General features: G+C 37.3%; 1 protein-coding gene across 1 annotated transcript in view; it reads right to left on the bottom strand.

Moving 5' to 3' along the window:
• DISC1 (DISC1 scaffold protein) overlaps positions 1-21006 on the bottom strand; it is a 189585-nt gene that overhangs the window by 91755 nt on the left and 76824 nt on the right. Inside the window, exons 8-9 of the mRNA XM_082276713.1 lie at positions 17474-17576; positions 6472-6660 (exon numbers count right to left, since the gene is read on the bottom strand). Of these exons, the coding sequence (XP_082132839.1) occupies positions 6472-6660; positions 17474-17576 (292 nt within the window). The remainder of the gene's footprint in view (positions 1-6471; positions 6661-17473; positions 17577-21006) is intronic.

Raw genomic sequence — 21006 nt, 5'->3', positions numbered from 1 at the left:
GCAATGCAGAAACCTAGAGCAGAGATGGCAAACCAGAATAATGTGATATGACGCCCACTCCAAAAGTTTAATGCACCGTGTATATAGCTGGCAACAGCATTTCAGATGTAAAGAAATAAGTTGCCTGGAATACTATCAGAACTTTCTGCTTGCTTGTTTGCATGCACACCAGCACAAGAAAGCGCTCACACTGCATTTTGGGGGGAGGTTGCCTATCTCCCATTGCAGTAGGGACCTGTTCAGCGACGCTTCTCACCATTCAGTTGCACTGCCATGACTCCAACAGAACCACTCTTATGTTCCTCTGGCCTGAAAATTACAAAGCCTTGATGTCTCTATGCTTATCCTAGTTAAAGATGACATCGTATTCCCTGAAGAGACTCAGCATAAAACTTCAGACCAAGCTCTATTCCTTGCACCTGGTAGATAACCACCTCCATGACTGCAGCATCAGTATTGGGTCATTTCAGGAGTTATTACTCTGTGTTTAATTACCTCACACTGCTGTCTAAAAAGTATTACACAGGTATAGAAAACATGTCAATAAAATTATTCCCATCAGATCTTGGAAGAAAGAGATAGAAGAGAAGTTCACCTTTGAGCATCAACAGAGAAACGCCCTGATCAAAAGATCTCTACAGATATCGGCGGGCTTTGAACCAAGCTGCTTTGTCAGTTCAAGCTGCCTGAATATTTCATATTTTCTGAATTACACATATTTGCATCTAATTATACAGAAAGGCCAGATTATATTTAATACCTCCATTGCATTTATACAGACTAAACCTCTATGCTGCAAGTTAAAACCAAAGTATTTTACATATTTAAATGAACAACATCAGACAAGATGACCTTTATAATCACCATTATAAGAAACACAATTACAGGTGACTCAAGACATATGGCAAACTTAATTACACTTAAACATACTGGTTTCCAATCTTTTCAATCATGACAAAAATTGATATCCAAAATAAAAATGTGTTTGAGATTTTAGTTACAGGAAATGCCTAGCAGAATTTACTCCTTTTACATTACTAAATTCTACTGACAGTATCTATCAAAAAAGGCAATTCCGTAACACAAAAAAAAACCCTTCCACTACTTATAGTTAAATATTATTTAACAAAGATGATGTGGATGCTTTTGTGGAAGCTTGACATGGAATGAAAATCATTAGTCTGAATTTGATCCTCAAAGCTCGCTAACAATTTGATATGCAGTTACTACCATTACAGAATTGTAAGACCAAAAGATCCATATGCATATACTTAACTTTTAAGATCCCAAGTGCTCTAAAAATAAGCCAAGAAAATGAGACCCATGTTCACAAACAGTGATACACAAACAAGCACAGAATACGCATAACACTGAAAGTCCATGCAAATGCAGGAACACCAATTTTTCAAATGAAACAGCAGAGAGAATACTAACGAGCAGAGGGTAATTACTCATGCTGTATTTGCCCAAGACAACACAAAAGGAGCTCTGCAAGACTGGGCTTCTTGGGGATTTTGTTGTTGTTGTTTTATCCTTCCGTTTTCCTGTGTGGACATGACTTTTCCATGCTGCCCAACAGAAGGCTGCCCAGCGCTACTTCGGAGCATCAGCTCAAAGGATGCTACCAGCTGCACTGCATCACCACCGAGGGTTTTACACCTTCTGTGAAAGCTAGAGTGACCACTGGCTAAGTCCTGGAGGATCACTGTTTAAGCAGAGATGGCCATAGACATAAGCAATAAGCCATTCAATTTCACCACTCACTTTAATGACAGCAAGTATTTCATAAAGGTGTGACATGCAGAATGTAATGACCTTGCACAAATTAGAAGTGGAGACACTACGAGACTCAGAGCAGCTTCTTCCTCATGGAAGCCCACCTGTTACCCACCATTTGGGTTCTCCCTTAATGATTTATTCAAAGAAAAGCAATAAAAAGGTTCAGCTTTTCAATTTAGAATCAGATAATCGCTCAAACACAGGATGAACTATAGAAACAATGCAGAAAGCCTATTTGGTGCAGAAAAACTAGCACCGAGAAAGAACATTAAAACCACCACCTGAAAAATCAGCAACGCAAAACATGGAATCATTCTGGTTGTGTCACAGGCACATGGGTTTATGTCATACTTAGTTGGTATTTTTTGCAAAAATTGAGAATGGTGTAAAATTGTTGATAATCTTTAGACACCTTCAAATAGCATTCCAAAGACCAGTTGTGAAGAGAAATAGAGAAGCCTTTGTATTACAGTTATTAAAAACAAATATTTAAACAAACAAAAATGGTAGGTTTCCCGGTAAAGCACACTGCACGTGTCTCTATTGTAGGACTTTCTGTGTTGCACCTATCAGAAAAAAGTCTTTGAAAGAGAATAAAAATGCTTTGTAGCAAATGATCATTAATAGTTTGATAAATCACACCCTATACAATTGCATATGAAGCACAGAACCTTCTTTTCATAAATATTTCAGTATGTAATAGCGAGTATTACATTAAGCAGCACCACTAGTGCTTTCTGCTGTCCACACAATATTAAGTTTTAGACTAATTAATTTCATCCTCTGTAACAGTCAAATATGCGGGTTTTGGAACAATGACTATAAAAGCAATAGCAGAATTTTTGTTACTCTTTGAAGTACATTCTGAAAACATTTCACTCCTAAGTAGTATTCTACAGCTAAAACATTGGGGTTTTTTATAAAAAAAAAAGCAGATTAAAAAATGGACTCTGATAGGCTTTTCTTCTGTTAAAAGGCCAAAACACTGTGAAATATTCTGTGCAAGCATGCATGGTGTGTGTATTGAACAAAAAGTAAAACTGAGTGCGAAAAATTTCCAGCTTCCCAAGAAACCCCTCTGCTACATCTAGTTCCTTGTTTATTAAATGTATCTGTTCAATTCCAGAAAGCCTGACTTTACAAGCAGGCTGGTAAGAGCTTTAGGACTTACACAAGCAATTTCTAAAACAATAAAACTCAAGGATGGCAACAAGAGTTGAGGAGAGAGACTGAAATATCAGCCTTCAAATAGTAGTTGGGGTTTTGGGTTTTTTTTTAAAGGGTTAAAAATCTGTTTTCATGTGCATGAAGGCCTTTATTTTATATTTCCTCCAGAAATTAATTCAGTATAGAAATTCTACTTAACATGATTTGGCAAGCACAACCTAGCAATTAGATCAGGAAGCACAGTCCCCCCTAGCTGTGTGTGTACATGCACTACTTACAGGAGATGCTTTCCCAAAAGTGTAACAGGGGCAGAAAAAGGCTGAGAGCAGCCAGGAAAAGAATTCAGCAGACGAGGCAGGAAAACTCACCCATCAGTACTGGTGGTGAGAAAACCACAAGAGGGTAAGTTTCACTTCCAGCCCTGGGTTACAAATGCCAATCAACCCAAGCCAGGATTTATAAGCAGAATCCAAGAGTTTGGCAGACAGGCAATTAATTAAGCTTCACTTGTCTGGAACGCAAGTCTAGTTGTTTTGGGCTGGAAAGCAGTTCTCTTCTTTGCCACGACAGAACCTTCTGAGTTTATAAGACAGGTCTGCTCAATGATGAAGCGCAAGACCTTCAGTGATTTTCCCAGAACCATCATGTCATGCGGTCCAGAAGAATATAAAGCTCACACAGAATCACAGCACCACTTGGTTTCACTTGTTTATTGCAAGTGATTGATTCAATCAGGATTGATGCTAGACCATCAACTGGGAAACTGTTTCACCCCCATTCCAGGTAAATTACATGACCTCTAAGTCTCTGGCTTTCCTATCTGCAAAATGACAATAAAAGTTAATCACTTTTATAGCAGCGTTTTGACGGCCTCAGAAGAAAGTCAATGTCTAAAGGGCAAATTAGTGCTATTCATCCTAAAATGCTAATACATAGCGTTGCTTGTCAATGCTTCTATTATCCAACATGAAAAACATATTTTTGAGCATCTCTAAAAATATGAGAGTATTTTTTATCAAATTTCCTTTATAGGGAGCACTGACAGCTCTCAGTGCAGTAAGCCAAGCCTGATTTTTGCACTACATCTGCAATATCTTTTATACTTGGGCAGCTGGCACAGAGTGAGAAAATTCATTAACATGCTAATGATGTGTCCTATTTAAAATTCCAGCTCTGATTATTGTGTGATTAAGTCTCTTCCCTTGATGTCTGCTTCCTTATATCTGCATTACTGTGAGAAATCAACAATTATTAATGAAGTAAAAAATAGGTGACCAATTTATACACAAGAGAAAGACAAACATACACACGTATTTTAACATTTAATTTTTTTGTCTTATATTTTCCATACAAAATAGTATTATGTTCAGTAAAAAAAAAAATCAAAGTAAGTTTTCAAGAAGCTCACAGGCACAAAACAACAATTCAAGTGCCAGATGACAGAGAAATAGACATGTATAGGACCTAACCCTAACCCTGACCTAGTATACGGGTTGGGGCAGGAACACAGAAAAAAAAGGCAGAACTGCCTTTCTAGGCAGCAACACAGATTTTATTGGCATAAATGAAACACCAGGCCTAAGGCTGTGAAGTAAGTCAGGTCAGCTACCCCAACTCAAATTACACCTTTCACAGTGCAGACAAAGCCAACACAATTATCTCCAGTTCTTTCAAACAACAGCAAAAACAAATGGCAACAAAATTGTATTCCAGTTCTTTATGCTTTATTCCCTAAACATAAAAGTGCTGTGCAAAATAGCACTGTTTCATAAAGGTGGCCTCTCTTCCTCAAGACATCATCTGCATACTGTTTTCCAGAGTATATCTGAAGGCTTACATTCAGTTAAATGTGTTGGTATCAAACCCATGCTAGTGTTCTCAGATATTTCCATTTTTAAAAGGAGAAAATAGGGTAGATCACGTGTAAAGAGTCAGGGACAACGAAAAGGGAAGATGTCAGGTTTCAATTTATGTAGCTCTGACTAGTATCTACTTGACAGCATTTTATTTTAACACAAGCTTAGATTTCTCCTTATGCCTACAGAATCACAATAAATTAAAAGAAAATCTACATAGTAAACACTCAGTATTTTGAAATTTATTGTCACAAATTGTGTACAGTAGGGGTCATGTGAAGAAGGTATCTCCTTACAGCCATATAAATGCAAAAGGAGAAAAAGAGTCTATAAACTGATACCATTTCTGTTGTTTCAGCAAGAGTCTTGCAAAGGCTTTATTTAAAACCCTGCTGAACTAAAACACAAATGAGAAGGTACATGTGTATTATAGGAAGTTTAATCGTCCTAGAAATAAGAGAGAAACAATATGGACTGATTAGAAGGTCAGAACCCTTTTCAACTCACTTGAAAATCCAAGGAAAGAAGAAGCGTTACCTCATCTGCATTTCTGGGTTTGTATCGCAAAGCACCAAATTTGAGGAATTTTTTTTTAATTTTATCTAGATTCTAAGAAAGCAAGTTCTTATCTAGAAGTGTGTGTGTATATATACGATTTTATCAATTTTTAAAACATTGTCTTAGATGTATCCAGCTGCCTACAAATCATCTTGTGTCTAAGGTAGCTCTACTTATCTACTTGCCTATGAAGAAACTTCATGTGCTTCTAAAACAGAGGCACCTTCCTCTCTTCACCCAACCTACTGCTCATAAGATCCTGAAAAAGGAAAGACATCTCAAAATCCTAGAGATTTAAAATAGCTCTCAGAATTATATTTAATTGTTTAGAGGTAATTACAGTAACTGTACATTTGTAGTCAATCAAATATTACTGAGCCTTTTCATTCAAGCAAGCAGCAAGGCCATTTTATCTGCTTCAACTCCAGGAGTAGAGCAGACAAGAGAGTAAGTCAAGTCTAGGAATGACTTTGCTACTTGATAATCTGTCAGTAGCTTTCCCAGTAATGGCAGACAACCTCCCCAGTTCCACCACGACACTACAACCCAAACACACTGCTCATAGTTGTGTGAGAGCAGCACTTGGCAAGCTGTTTAAACTCCCCCTCAGACACAAATTTACTACAAGAACTCTTGTTTTCATAATCAGGAATCTCTTGCACCTCATACATTCAGACCCACCACCAAATGTGTTATGTATGTACACACTAAACACTTAGTTACATATACTAAACATGTTCCTGTAGTCACAGCCAGACACATCTACTGCTTCTGCATAAAGACCACATGTTCCTCTGTATGTGAATACAAGCACAGTGCCAACATCACCATGATAGAAATGGGCTTAGGAAAAAAAGGTTTTGAGAACTGGGCTAAGATAGAATTCAAAAAGTGGTATGTTGCTGGAGTATCCCTTGTTCCCCACGGCCTCCCCCAACTCCAGAGGAAACAGCTGAGAGGATATTGAACATACTGCTTATCTAGGTCATTGCCAGACTTTCCTCAAAACAATCACTATGTTTTGTGAAATGCAGAATGATGCATCAAACCCAGCACACCTCCAGGAGATCAGGACTGAGCAAAAAGCTGTAACAATCTGTAAACTACTTACCAAAGGCTGTCTCTCCTTGTTCAAGTTCTTGTTTCAGTCTGGTGTAATCATCTTTAATTCTCTCTAATTTTCGTGTATTTCTGGCACTCAGAACCAACAGTTCACTGAGAAGTCCTTCCAGTCCCTCCTTCTCAGATGTTAATGATCTTATTTCTTCGGCAAGATCCTTCGCAGTGCCAAAATTACTTCCTGCATATTTTGTGGGGGCAGGGGGAAGAAAGAGGAAAAAGACAATGAAGCAGACACTTGCAACATCAGTAGCTTACATAGCAATCCTGGGAAATTAGGCAATTATACTTCCCAACAGCAACTGAAAGACCGACTGGAAGAAAAAAAGAAAAACTGCTTTGCAAGCATCCACTTCATTAATATTACGATAGTAACAATTGTAGCTGATTTAACCTTACACACACACAAATGGTATTTTCTTTAATTATTGATACAATTTACATGCTTTCAGGAAACCTGTTCGTACGGGTTCACACTTCAAATAATGTTATACTGTAATTCATTGATCATTGCAGTGTTATCTATCAGACCATTTTCTTCTTTTGGAGGACCCCTCAATGCACAGTACATTTGAAATAGAGGCTGTCAACCTGCTGGACCGTGAAGTATTTCATCCCTGAACAAAGCAGCCCTGTGCTGGTTTTTGTAACAAGCACCAGAAGGTTGTTTATGAATGACACATTGCATTTCTTAAATGGCCTCCACCCCAAGCAAAGATCATCGGGAGATGCTCTTCTCAGAAAATATATCCAGAAGTCACAACTCTTCACTTCTGGCTCTCCCTGAAGCATGAAATGTCATGGACAGACAGAATGCCTCAGCAGCACCAGCTCATGCTGTTCTGGAGTTTTTAAAAATGTTTGGTTCCTTTGGACAGGGATCCAAGTAAAAAGTTCAATTCCCAAGTGGTTTAGAGTGTAGCCTAGTAACATTCATCCACTTAACCATTCTGAAAACCATTTTTATAAGCAGCTGGAGAGGAATGTTTCCTTACGTCACAAAAAAGTCCTCCATAATAAACATTAAATGACAGTGAGACACTCAACCATTAAATTACTTTTAAATAGCAGTAGAGTAACTATTAAAATGCTACATTTACATAGCTGTACCAAAATCCTTTCAATGATTGAGATACTTGGCTGGGGGAAAAAAAAAACCAAACCAACAAATACACAAAAAAAACCCAAACCCCACCCCCACACCTCAATCTAAAGAACTCTTGACAAAAATAATTTCCATATAGAATTGCCCAACAAAAGAAAGAAGATCTCTAGCATAAGACTTAAACTCTGATAACATCCTAAATTAGCAAAAATTTGGTGATATGATCTAATAGGCAAAGGTACCTAGTAAGTAAAGGCACTTAGAAAATTTAGCCTTGAACCAAATATTAACATAAAACACATCCAGTCACACAAATGTCTTGTCAGCTTCTGAAGTATGTGTAATGACTTTAGACGTCTGGTATCACTTTATAATACCACCAGCATTATTCAGATGTAAGGGTTTGGTTTTGGTTTTGTTTCAGCAATATAACAAACAGTTGCTTAGACAAACAAGAGATCAATTTAAAAATTTTCATAAATCAAACAATCAAATCCACATCAGAATAACCTAAATTATGGCAAATAAAAAAAAACCAGCAAAGACTCTGTTACAAACTCAAGCGGCTGTACAAGGGCAGGTGTGACAAAGGGAGGCTGCACTTACCAAAATACTTTGCTAAAAACTTCAGCAAATAAGTTAGGTTTAAAGACTGAACATTGCTAAGTGTGGTAGTCTTTCTTTGCATTTGGTTTTTTGGTGGTTTTTTTTAGTCCCAAGGCTATAGAAGTTTCATTCAACTTCTTCCTCTTTTAAAGCTGACATTTTCTTGTTTCTTTTTAACAGGTCAAAAGTGCTTCATTTCTAATTCCCTGTTAAAATCCTATTTGCCACTTCTGTCTTACAAAGAATTATACAATTAAATAATTACAAACATGCTTTAAAAATCATAGGCTCTTATGGCTTATCAGTGCTTTACTGGGAAACAACAGCACAAATTTTATTACCTTAATTTATCATGTTTCCAAATGGGCAAAACAAAGCAGCAAGATAAGCAATACAAAATCACTGGAAAAATGGCAAATATTCAGATGCTTCTAAGGCAACAAGACTTGAGTCCACCTTTATTCACCTGAACTCATCCCAAGCATCAAAGCACAAGAGCCTTAATAAAACATGAAGGTGAGAAAATCTTCATTAGAATTTGGAGCCTGCTGTTAAATTTCAGAGGACAGCACGGAGAAAGGTATGATATTGCATATGAAAGTTTTATATATACTGAATGGATCTGAATTCCCAGAGGAGAAGTTTACATCGAAACTGAGGCTATAAGGAAATGGCATCAGATACACACCCAAAAGCCAAAAAGACACCCTACCTGATGCAGCCTCCCATGACAGCAAAAATGTCTGAAAGTCTGCAGTGAAAATTCAGAAGAGCATATAAAAACTCAGGCATCACAAGTACCATTATCAGTGAGCTCTGACCTCAATCACAGCAAGCAAAGTAACTGCTTTCTAAATGCCATAAGAAAGTTGATTTTAAAATTAATATATAATCCATAGCTGCTAGCATTGGAAAACACCCTCCTAGGTTGTTTTTTTCGTTGTTGTTGTTTTGTTGTGGGATTTTTTTTTTGTTGAGACAACATCACATTGGATGCCATACAAACATTCTGAAGATGTATGTCAAGATATTTTATTCTGCTAAAACCTTCAAATATTAAAATTCTTCCTTTTGATCAAATAAATATTTTGCCTAAGTGAATACAATAACTGTTACTTTGTCAACTACTTGGAGCTATGTTTTACAGAGTGTTCTAGTTGGCTGGTATTAGTTAAGTCAGTCTAACTCTTCCCACGAAACTCAAAAATCATGCAGCCAATAGGACTGCTCGCTCAGAAAATCTGTATAGAGAAAACAAAGCTAAGGAGTTAATAGTCTAAGAGCAAACCTGAGATTCTGGTCTAAACCACGGCATGAGACAGAGATTCTATGAAGGGGATTGAAGAGCAAGATGCCACTTTTCCCATCTTCCCTCCTGTCTTGCAGTGATGCTCGCTAGAGATGTGCAATTTTAGCCCCTGCATACATGTTTACATAAACATACTGGGTGCAAACTGGTGCAGCAAGCTTGCAGTATCCAGTGCTCTGAACAGGTAACGTGCTTGCAGTGCACTGTCATAAGGAACTGAGTATGTACACTTCACTTTGAGGGACTGAACATGACCATTATCTCAAAAGACAGCAACAAAACACGTTAAATCTTCCTCCTTAATCTCGCCCTCTGGGGCTCTCTCCTCCCATGCATCCTTCATCCTCTACAGAAAGCGACATCAGGTAAGCTCCAGTGGCTTGATGTGAATGCCAAAAATACCAGCCAAATCAAGTACAACAACCCACACTGGAAAAATAGTAAAAATAAAAAAAATGCCCAGGCAGAAAACAGCCCTATAATTGCTTTTACTTAGTGCAAACATGAGTATATTTCCCTTATTTCCTCTCTTCCTAAAATTTTCCTTGTATGGCTACAGCTAAATAGTACTCTGCACATCAAATATATATAGAGAGATAGAGATATATAGATATAGATATATGGAGAGAGAGAGAGAGAGAGAGAGATAGTTACATGCCACAAACTCACGCTCATTATAACAGCTTACTGTCAGATTTTACTATATTGGGCAGATTGCTGCCCATTTAATAGCCTTGAAGTAAAATATCATTATTTTGATACCATTTGCCAGCAACAAATTGACTAAAAATATGGTTTGAAATGCATCTGATTTTGCAAAAAACAAGAAATACATTATTAATTAAACTTTATTAAATATCTCCCCCTTCACAATATAAGATAAAGTTAAGGGTCCACAAATGTTTTACTCACACTTTTTCCTCATATTTATGGCAGAATTTACATACAACCATAGTTACCATTATTTATACTTGAAGCAGACAGAGAAGTCTCACCCCACTGAAAACATGTTCATTGTAGTACAGACAAAGGAGTAATTTTTTCATTAATAAAAAAGCATATCTATTGGACACTAGCTTAAATGTAGCAAAGAGTAGACTGGTCATTCTTCATCATTATCTATAAATTAATTCTTCATATACTAACAGCACTACCTTTAATAATTCATAAGAAAGTGAAAATTTACATTTTAGCTTAGGGCATTTTCCACCACAGTATTTATCAATGGCACTGGAATTCAAGGCTGAAAATCTTCCACCCTATGATTAATGAGGATACAAAGTGATTTCAACACCACAAAAGAAATTGAAGAAAATAAATATCATTCACCTACTCACAAAGGAAAGGGAAAAAGCTAAAGACATGACAGAAATGTAAGATTCTGGAAGCACTGCCAGTGTGTTTGCACCTCTGAAAAAATAAACTGCAAATGAGGGACAGTCTACCATCTCCTGAAACATTTTACAAAAATCCAGCATATTTGAATTGCAATTATTGTTTTTAAGCAATAACACATGTCAATGCTTTTATGAAGCATAACACAACTGAATGATTGATGTGATCCTGGAAGGTAATTGTCATCTAGAAGAAGGTGAGAGACCCCACAGACATACAGTTGGAGGAGCAATTCTCAGTCACAGAGAGCCTCTTGTGCCCAGACTGAATCAGCCACCACAGAACAACCCAGGAATAAAAATAAAAAAAAAAAAGAAAGGGGTGGGGGAGAGGGGGAAAGTGCAAATAAATAAACCCAAAAGTAATAACATTTCAAATCAGTAGTAACAATGGAAAGAGGGACATCTCTGTCCCCTTCCACAAGTGTTTTCTCTTATCCCCTCCAGAACACAGCACAGCATTTCTACAGGGTGACAGAACCTTCCCTTCACAGCTCTCACATCTAATATGTCTCCTTTGAGCACAAAATCACAGAAAAGGAACTGCCAAAAAGATAACTTGACCTTCTCTCCTGCTCCAGGGATAGCCGCTTGGGTAAGAGAAGCGTAAGAGAGTAAGTTGTTTCATGACTGACTTCTCCAACAGAAGAAAAGATTTTCTGCTGTCTGGTCACATATTATGCTGGGACTTCAGCTACAATGAATTACTCTCGAAGTTCACTGAAAGCCAGTAACATCCAGAAGTCTGACTTGAAAATGAGATTACAAAGACAAACAGCATAATGTCCTGGTTTCAGCTGGGATAGAGTTAATTTTCTTTTTAGTGGCTGGTACAGTGCTTTGTTTTGGATTTAGGCAGAGAAAAATGTTGATAACACACTGACGTTTTTAGTTGTTGCTGAGCAGTTCTTAGCCTAGAATCAAAGACTCCTCAGTTTCCCATGCTCTGCAAGTAAGTACACCAGAAGCTGGGAGGGAGCACGGCCAGGACAGCTGATCCGAACTGGACAAAGGGATATTCCACACCACAGAACATCATACTCAGCAAATAAACTGGGGGGAGTTGGCTGGGAGGGACTAATCACTGTCTGGAAACAGGCTGGGCACTGGTCTGTGGATGGTAAGCACCACTTCATTGGTATTATGCATCACTTGCCTGTCTTGGGCTTTATGCCTCTCTCACTCTTGTCTTCATTACCATCATTATTGCTGTTATTTTTAACATTAGTATTACTATATTTTGTTTCAGTTATTAAACTGCTCTTATCTCAACCCACAAGTTTTACTTTTTTTTTGCAAGTCTCCTCCCCACTGTAAGCAGAGAGATTGTCCACATAGTACTTAACTGCTGGCTGGGGACCAACAACAACACAGAGCTGTCTGAAGTCTGAGGGACCATTTGAGAGTTGGTTTGGGGGACACACTAGCATTATTTTTTAAATTAGTTAACAGGCATGCCAAAAAGTACACTGCTTGCACCAAAACATGGGGACAAATTTTATTCCGTGGAGTATAAAGTGAGGGTTGTGGGAAGACATGACCATACACGGCACTGAATGCTGGAACCAGACACTGCAGTCATGAAGCTGAATTAATCTCAATATGCCTCTGATCCATCAACCCAGACTGCTGCTGGAATCAGGAAGAGGAAAGTATGGAACCAGCTATGTCATCTGACAAGATGCAGACCTGTGCTGGACTCCAATTCATCAAAAAACTGAGCCTTCATGAGAAGGCACAAAGAGGCATTGTTATTTTTGCCTCTAAGAGTAGGCAAGTTCTGCAACCACTACGAAACAACAGTTCTCAGAAACAGAAAAGATAAAAAAACCAGGAACACCACTACCTTCCAGTGAAAGACAACTTAAGAGCTGTATGTGGCATGTCTGAGGAAGGACTCTATATCATACCAAGAACTATGTGTCCATTCATATCTCTGCATGAAATGACAGACCACAGCACGAAAACAAGGCATCCACATTAACATAAACCACAGATGGATGGCGGAAAATGTCCTTCCGCCTGCACTGGCATCTTCCAGCCTGATGGCGCTGTCCCCTCTCTAACATACGCATTCCCAACAGGAATACTTAGTACCAGAGCTGGAAAGCTCGGGGCTCTTTTTGTTACAGTTGGATCCATGCTGAACTTTCCCTCAATAAGCATCACAGGGCAGCCAAAGAGGCAACAGCCCTAACATTAAGCTTTGTGAAATATGCTATCTAGTATTTATGTCATGTTTTTTCTAAAACCAAGCTTTTACATTGACATAAGGAAAAAAAAAAAAATCTTATTGTACTGCTGAAAATCATCCCACATCACCATTTCCAAGCAGCTCCCACTTGCCAGTACTTAATGAAACAGAGGTAATGATATTTATAGGATCATGACATATGATCTCTAACTGGTATAGACAGTTTTAAGATCTTTTTTTTTTTTTAAGCTGCAAGTCACCTCACTCTAACTCCTGTGTTGGGATCTAATTTGTGTTTGCAAAGACAGAAGGAAAGTTAATGACATGCATCTCATGGATAACTACATGATAAACACAGTATTTCATTCATGCCTGCTTAGCTTCCCATTAAGCCACTTTCTGGCTATCCAGTCCCATGCTAATATGCATCCTCGAGGGGAAAAATAGTTCTCAAAGAGCCTATGAAAACATTGTAAAATGTACCTCAATAAACCTCTTTTATTCAAATATAGGAAACAGACGTAACAGGACTAAAAATTCATTTTAGTTTGCATCCTCCCTCCTATTCCAAAATTATTTTCTCACTAAGGAAAAGCCAGAAACACACAATTTCTTATTATTTCCTCTTGTGTAAAACAGCTCAAAATACAACAATAAGTTTCAATAATATTTCTACAGTTGTGTTCACACTTGCTTAAACACCATCCTACTTGAATTTTCTTACCAGCTTCCAATTATTTCATCTGAAATTTATTCCCTAGGAAAATTTCATGCTAAATTGTCACACAATGCTGAAAAAAAGAACAGAGTATCACATACTGTCATGTTCTTCCTATAACTGACTGCAAAATTTTATAAGCATGTTAAGAGCCACTGTAAGAACCAGCTGTTAGAAAAATCACATGCAGGTTTCTAAGCACTGACATTAAGGTGTTTTTTGTAATTAAAAAAAGACCTACTAGACGCTAAACTATAATAGTTCATTGATGAGAATTTACAAATGTGAATATCAACAGTAACACCTCATGGCATCAGGAGTACTTGTTACCTATAATTACCTAAAGCTACTGACTTAAAAATTGGAAAAATACAGGATCCTACTAATTATCTTCGGAGAAAAATTCTGGACTAGCATCTCCAGAGTATTAATTATTAGTTATTTGTCCCAACAGGCCAATCAGAAGTAAGTGAGGTGCTGATATAAACGTTCTGAATTGTAACTGTTGATAGAAATACCTCCTGAATGCGTTAAGTATGGGCTTATTTTCTTTTTCCTATACAAAAGCTCACTGGAATTTAATTTTATTTATTTTATGGCCTTCAATAATCCAAATATTCACAAAATTTTTTTTTCTCTTCCAAATTTAATTTTATACTTCTTCCCAGAATGAAATAATAGGAAGGAGAGGCATTTATATACATAGTATTGTCTCTTGCATCTTTACAGTATCATTTATCATACAGCCTTAAAATCCAAGGTGCTGTATTGACAGCACTAACAGAACTGTTATGCTTACACTGTATTTATTGTGGTATTTTCCTCTAAAAATAATATCAACTATATTCTTACATTTTTTGGTGCAAATACATCAGTATTTTAAATCAATGTATTTGTATTAGAAAGTACAGTCCATATAGCAAATGAATGTTGTCTGAAGCTGTCAAGATAGCCATTAAAGGCTGAGGTATATATCATGCCTTCCAAGTCATCACATCATTAAGTCACCACATATGAGCTCTGAAAGCTAATTTTCACTTAATAACTCTATTCTTTAGCTCATCTAATCTAACTTTTGGGATACAGTCACCTTTTTGTTTTGACACTGTTCCAAAGTCACTTAACTCTTTCTGCTTCCTCAAGAATGCTACTTTAATCAAAAATGATGTGACATCTGTATAGAGAAAAACATTTGTTCTCAGTATCCATTAGTAATGTTTTTAAAAACACTGTCTGAATGAATTATGTAACTGCTACATAAAAAGAAGTAACAGACATTTAACCCTGCCTGATGTTTCGAGATTAAATGAAAACCTCTGACTATGACCAGTAAAATTTATTATTACTGCATATTTACATATGGACACTATAATTCTTTCTGAATGCCACACTGTTCCAAGAGTGTCCTTAAATAATTGCATATTACCCAACTGAACATTCTTCCAACTTCTAACAATTGAATATATCCAGGCTGTTCAATAACATTGTTCAATGACATTGCTGAGAGATCAGGAAATATGTACATGAAGCGTCTTGCTTAAATCTTAGCCAGTACTTAGAAGGTTAAAACATGCTTCTTAACTATGCCTTCCTTAAGAGGTGTCTTTCATTTACTCCTAACACAGGACTACAGAGAAACTAGAGTAATTCAGCCTCCTCCATTATCCACTGTTCATTGGTTTTGCCTTATTAAGTAAAAAAAAAAAAAACAAAACAAAACAACAAAAAAAACAACAAACAAACAAAAAACCAACCAAACCCCACCACTATTTTTATCTCTTCCTTCCTCTTTCTTCTTCTGCATTTATCAAATTTTTTCTTCCTGATTTGCTTCTCTGCTAGCTAGCTGCAATTCGCTCCACATCCTGGCTTTTCTGATTTTATTCACTGCATGCTCTAAGACTATTCCTGGTGTTTTCAGATTTTTTTTTCTTTTTTACTTACAGGTCTTCAGAGAAATAATTTTCTTTTTATTCTTATATCTCCCCTGTGTCCTCTATATATAACTTTGCATTTCACATAAATAAGCTCCATCACATGGACTAAGTGTATCTGTATCTTACAATGAGGTAAAGAAATTACAGTATCCACTGTAACCAAATTACCTTTCGTCCTTGATTTTCAACCATACTATGTAGAATTCTGCCTTAGTAACAAATTAGGATTGTATCATTCACAGTCATTAAAATTCCCTGAAGCAAGAGTGAAAAAAGAAACAGTGCTTCTTATCAGTACGAAGAAATTGCACTGATACTACTTAAAAAGCATAGAAAGGCAGTCAAAGAATTGTAAAAACAGTTTATAGAAAGAGCAGCATTAAATTGCCTTTGGAATTCATTCCTGAAACAAGCAACCTCTTTTAAGAGCTAACAAGTATAAAATACTGTTATGAATGTTTTGGAAACGATCCTCAAGTTGTCATTCACTCTCTCCAAGTGTCAGACTGCAATACAGCTTTTCTGGCCAACTGCTTCCTACATGCAGTTGCAGGTCCAGTTTATGGGCTGCTTTGTTCTCAAGCCATAAAACCCCATTTCTGAAAGTGAGAAAATTACCTACATTTACACAGCCTATGGGTAGAGAAGGACGACTGCCTGGTTTACCTCTTAGAGGTGGAGAGAAAAATAAAGAGGATTTCCATTTTAAAAAACGCATTGTGAGAAGTAAGGAAACTGAGCATGCCCAGCACCAATACAAGATCTGGGCTTTAATTTCCTTTAGGACTTTGCTCAAACCTGACATCATCCACTTCTGGCAAACAAGACACTGCAGAAGGTGTCATTTTAAAATAATTTGTATGTGCAATACAGATTCTTGCATATAATTGAAAAGATAAATCACATATGGAGAGCTACATCTCATCTTGACATGTATCAAAAACCCTTTAGCCTTTCTTTACTTGGTGTAACACTGGAAAACTCCTTGTACTCTAGCCCTCATTCCCTTCTACTCAGCTTCCTCTCTGAGGGCAGGTGTCTAGCAGAGAGACACCTAGTGAAATACTTGCAAACCATTTGCTGAATTAGAAAACCCACCTCTTCCAACTTAAGAGAAAGAACTGAGATCTGCCTTTTCTCCTTGGTGAACAGTGCAGCAATCCCAAGCAAGTACCATGTAAGGCTGTTATGTATCAGACTCTGTAATCACATTTCAGTGTTTTACTGGTTGTAAATAACATGCATGAGTGCTCCAAGGATGAAATTGCTCTTTCGCTGCTAGCGTTAGTTGTTTAATGATCTGAACAGCAGAAGCTGCCAATTATTGTATTCCATTTTAAAGTGTCATTTAAAGCCACACTTGTAATTATGATACCTTAGCTATAAATTTATAACTTAGCTAGAGAGCTCTAAGAATGTAACTCAGAGTCCTGGAACAGCTATTGATGATTATATATCAATTTCACCTACGGAAAAATACCATGTGTTTTGCATGTTTACTGCCTACCACACAGCTTCAGATTTTTGCCAGGAGTTTCAAACTGTAGAGGGGGACCTGAAGTACCTTACACAAGGCATGGCATAGCCCTGTTGTGCCGGGCTGGCCACGACTTCAAGGGATCTACATAAGCACATGAACAACTTTTCCTAGCAAGTCTGTTATGAAGAGGTCAACAACTGCTCTAGTACACTCCTTAACGATGTTAGTCCTTCTCATCACTAAAAACTTACCTGAAACAGCCAGCATTTTGGCTTCGAGTAGAGCTGGTAGTTGAGTCTCAATATCACTCACTTTCCTCCTCAAAGTACTGCAGAGTTTCTGACTCATGCAAACCTAAAGTGAGGCAGACAGCCATGATAGAGAATTTATTAATGTAAAAGTATACGGCAGTTCAAATGGGGCTTCAAATGTTCTTGGTTTACAGACATGACATAACATCCTGAAGCAAGGTAAAAAAGCTTAATAAAAAGTGATGTCTTCACAGAAACACCCAATACGAATCAAAATTTCCAGGCTGTGCTGCACATTCTATTATTAAAACAAGGAATGGTATTAGCATTAGCTACCTGCATGAGAGAGGACATGTTTTACACCTAGATACTGAGGCTGCACACAGAAGAAAGGCCATCTCACAAATTCTGTACAATTTCAGTATTAATAATCATGCTTGAAGTGGAGCATAAGTAAACCAGTATTTGGAGATTAAAATGCCATAACATACCATGCACACTGACTTTTATACAAAATACACCGTGCTCTGCATTTTAACTGAAAAAAAAAAAAAAAAAAAAGGCAAAGCAGCCTTATTTTTTTGCACAGGCAACAACTAAGGCTATACCAGCTTGATATTGTACTTTGTTTCACAGTCAGGACACACAGAGGACTAGGGTTCAGGTTTCTGATTTTCCCTTGCTCTCTTTTTTATCTTTTTAACTGGAGGTCCTTCAGCAATCAATCAGCTTTGGTATTGAAAACACGGAGAGAGAAAAGAGAGAACAAAATATAAAGGAAATTCAGCTGTTTCTGTACCTTACACTTCAGTGTACACTGCCACTTCAGAAGGAGCTTATGCAGCATGCAAAATTTATACAAGCCCCACATATTCAAAAATGTTGCCATTTACTCCATATTGCATCATTTAGGAAGGAAAGGAAAACGAACAAACAAAAACCCTTCACTGAAGTAAGGCAAATCCCTTGTTCTGCAGGCAGATGTCAAACACTTAAAATTGTAGCTGACACTTAAGAAAACATTGCATTCATTGGAACCAAAGGTAAAGCAATAATCAAGATAGGCACAGGCCAGTTCTGAAATGATGTGATGTGAAAGGAAATCTCCAGAGAGAAGTTCCCCTGCCTTCCTTCCATTTTTCCCTCCTCAAAAACAAATGCCATGCTTGTTAACAGAGGCACAGTTATCACTTCACTTTTTAAGAGCAAAATTTTATAGTTCTAATGGTTTATCTGTTTGTACAATTAAATTATAATAATTCATATATGACAATAGCTTTAATAACACCTTCTTCCTTTACTGAGACTATCTGTTAACTACAAATGGGTCATATTTTTTTCTTGAGTCAACAGAACTATCCTCCAAGCAGTAACTGTTACTTCTAAAGACTTCAGAGTCATCCTATTAATTTAAAAACACATATCGCTTCTGCACCTCCTTTAATTTTTAAATACCCAGATATCTCACTTGGTTTCAGTACACCCTTATAAGTGACTCATCAGCTAATTCAGTTAAAATGTTTTTAAAACCCCAAACCTGTCAGAGGTGAATAAACGTGCCTTAAAACCCCAAAGGCCATGTCTGTCTCCCATCTCTAAAATAAATCTGAAAGTTTTTAATGACTTCTTTCCAAGCAGTACTCTCTCTTTAGGGGCACTAAATGGCTCAGTGAATTGCAATTAGATGGGGAATCTTTCAGCTCCAGGAAAACTGCATGAATATATCCCATGCTGGTAGTAACTTAAAGTCATTATCACTAGACAGCTGTTTGGCAATTATGCAAAATAAGCTGGGATGTTTAATCAGTTTCTAGTGAGCACTGTCCACTTTGTAAGCCCTACTGTCAGAACAAAGCTTGCTGGCACTCTTTATTGATGGACCAAATGCAGGTACCAGAGGCAGAAAGGCAGTCCCTCCAACTCAGAGATGATTCTTCTGGAACATGAGATAAGTAGGTTGCTGGGCCTCTGCTTGTATCTATGTCACATGTATTCTGTAGATAAATGAACAACATTAATCTTCAGACCTATCATATGGCATAGTACAACAAAACTAAATGAGCAAGTGGGAAGGACAAAGTAACATCCCCTAAACTAATGGCACTGCTTCTACATTACATCAGGTCCACTCTACAAGCTCCAATTCCTTTCATTTTTTCTAATTATTTTATTTTCATAACAGATACCATTATTCATGACAGTAGCTTATTCAGCCACAAAGGAAAGGTTATATCTTAGCTAACAAGGATGGTGAACACTCTCAGAGCCAGTGACCTTGGCTTCCAGCGAACACCATCCTCCTCTAACCAGCCTGACTGCAGGGGCCTGTGGCCTCAGCAATGCTCTTTCCCTGCCCTCAGTGCCCAGCTCTGCTGTGACCCACAGACCAACAAGCTCAAAAAAAAGCTCAACAAGCTCAAAGTCTAAAAAAACTCTTTCCGTTTCAGGAAAGTGTTTTTGCAGCCAAGTATTACTGTATCTATTTAAAAATCCTCTTCAGTGGTTTCTGAGGTTTTTTTAAAGCAGAGGGTTTTTTTTAAAAAAAAAAAGCCTCTTGTTTAGGAATATACCTTACTAATCTGCGTTCAGATGCAAACATTACTCGAAAAAGCAGTCTATCTGAAACCAGTAGGAAGCTGGTTAGCAAAGATATGCGGAATCAAGATGAAAAGCAGCAAAATATCAAAGGCAAGTTTGCCCATTGTCATCCTCTTCCATCTTTCCAGCATATGATGTTAATCTAAAGTGGCAAAAACAGGGACAAGGACAGCAACTAAAGTACTGGAATTGACCCTCTCTCTCCAATCATCTCAAGAGAAAAGAAGTTTTGAGTAACCTTCATATTTCTTTATAACAGCACCTTGGAAAAGATAAAGAAATTTTGCTAACGATGCCTAAAGGAAGGAACTGTCTACCTGGTCTCCCACACAGCACAATCTTGCCATTAAGGAAAGCAGATATTAATTTCTGAAGGAAGGTGTTGAATAGGGGACAGTGTTCCCCTTCATTAGCAGGCAAAAGTTAGCTTTTGCAGCCACAGCTGAAAACAAGAGAGATGAGGCAGAAAAGGCCATAGAAATGCCAGAGGCATGGGGGAAAAGGAAAGACCTTTGACAAAGGAATGCTTTCGCCATAAAATAAAACTGTTTCAAAGACCAGCTCTATTTATTTTGAGATGAAAATAATGGGATGAGATTATCTGAATAAACAAAATAGGAAATTATTTGGAGGAGTCTCACTACATGCTTCCTATTTATCTTCCATAACAAATAAAAGTAATCACATAGGAATGGAATAAAATTAAAATAGTATTTTATCTATTGAAAATTTAAAGAAAAAAGCAAGCTGTGAAATTCTACCTCACAGACTTCTCTACTGTTACCCAATGTTTCAGCTGTTATTGAAAAGGTCTCTAGATACTATGGTGATAAATTAAAACCTCATGAGACATTTTCTGGGGAAAAGGCAAATTCCATACCTTATGGTTTAGCTTGCAAATAGCTTGAAACAACACTTGAAACATCACATTGAGC

This window comes from Coloeus monedula (assembly GCF_965178545.1).
Source record: "Coloeus monedula genome assembly, chromosome: 2".
Classification (NCBI taxonomy): Eukaryota; Metazoa; Chordata; class Aves; order Passeriformes; family Corvidae; genus Coloeus; species Coloeus monedula.
The sequence above is the reverse complement of the archived record's forward strand: the minus strand, read 5'-3'. Positions and strand labels throughout refer to the sequence as shown.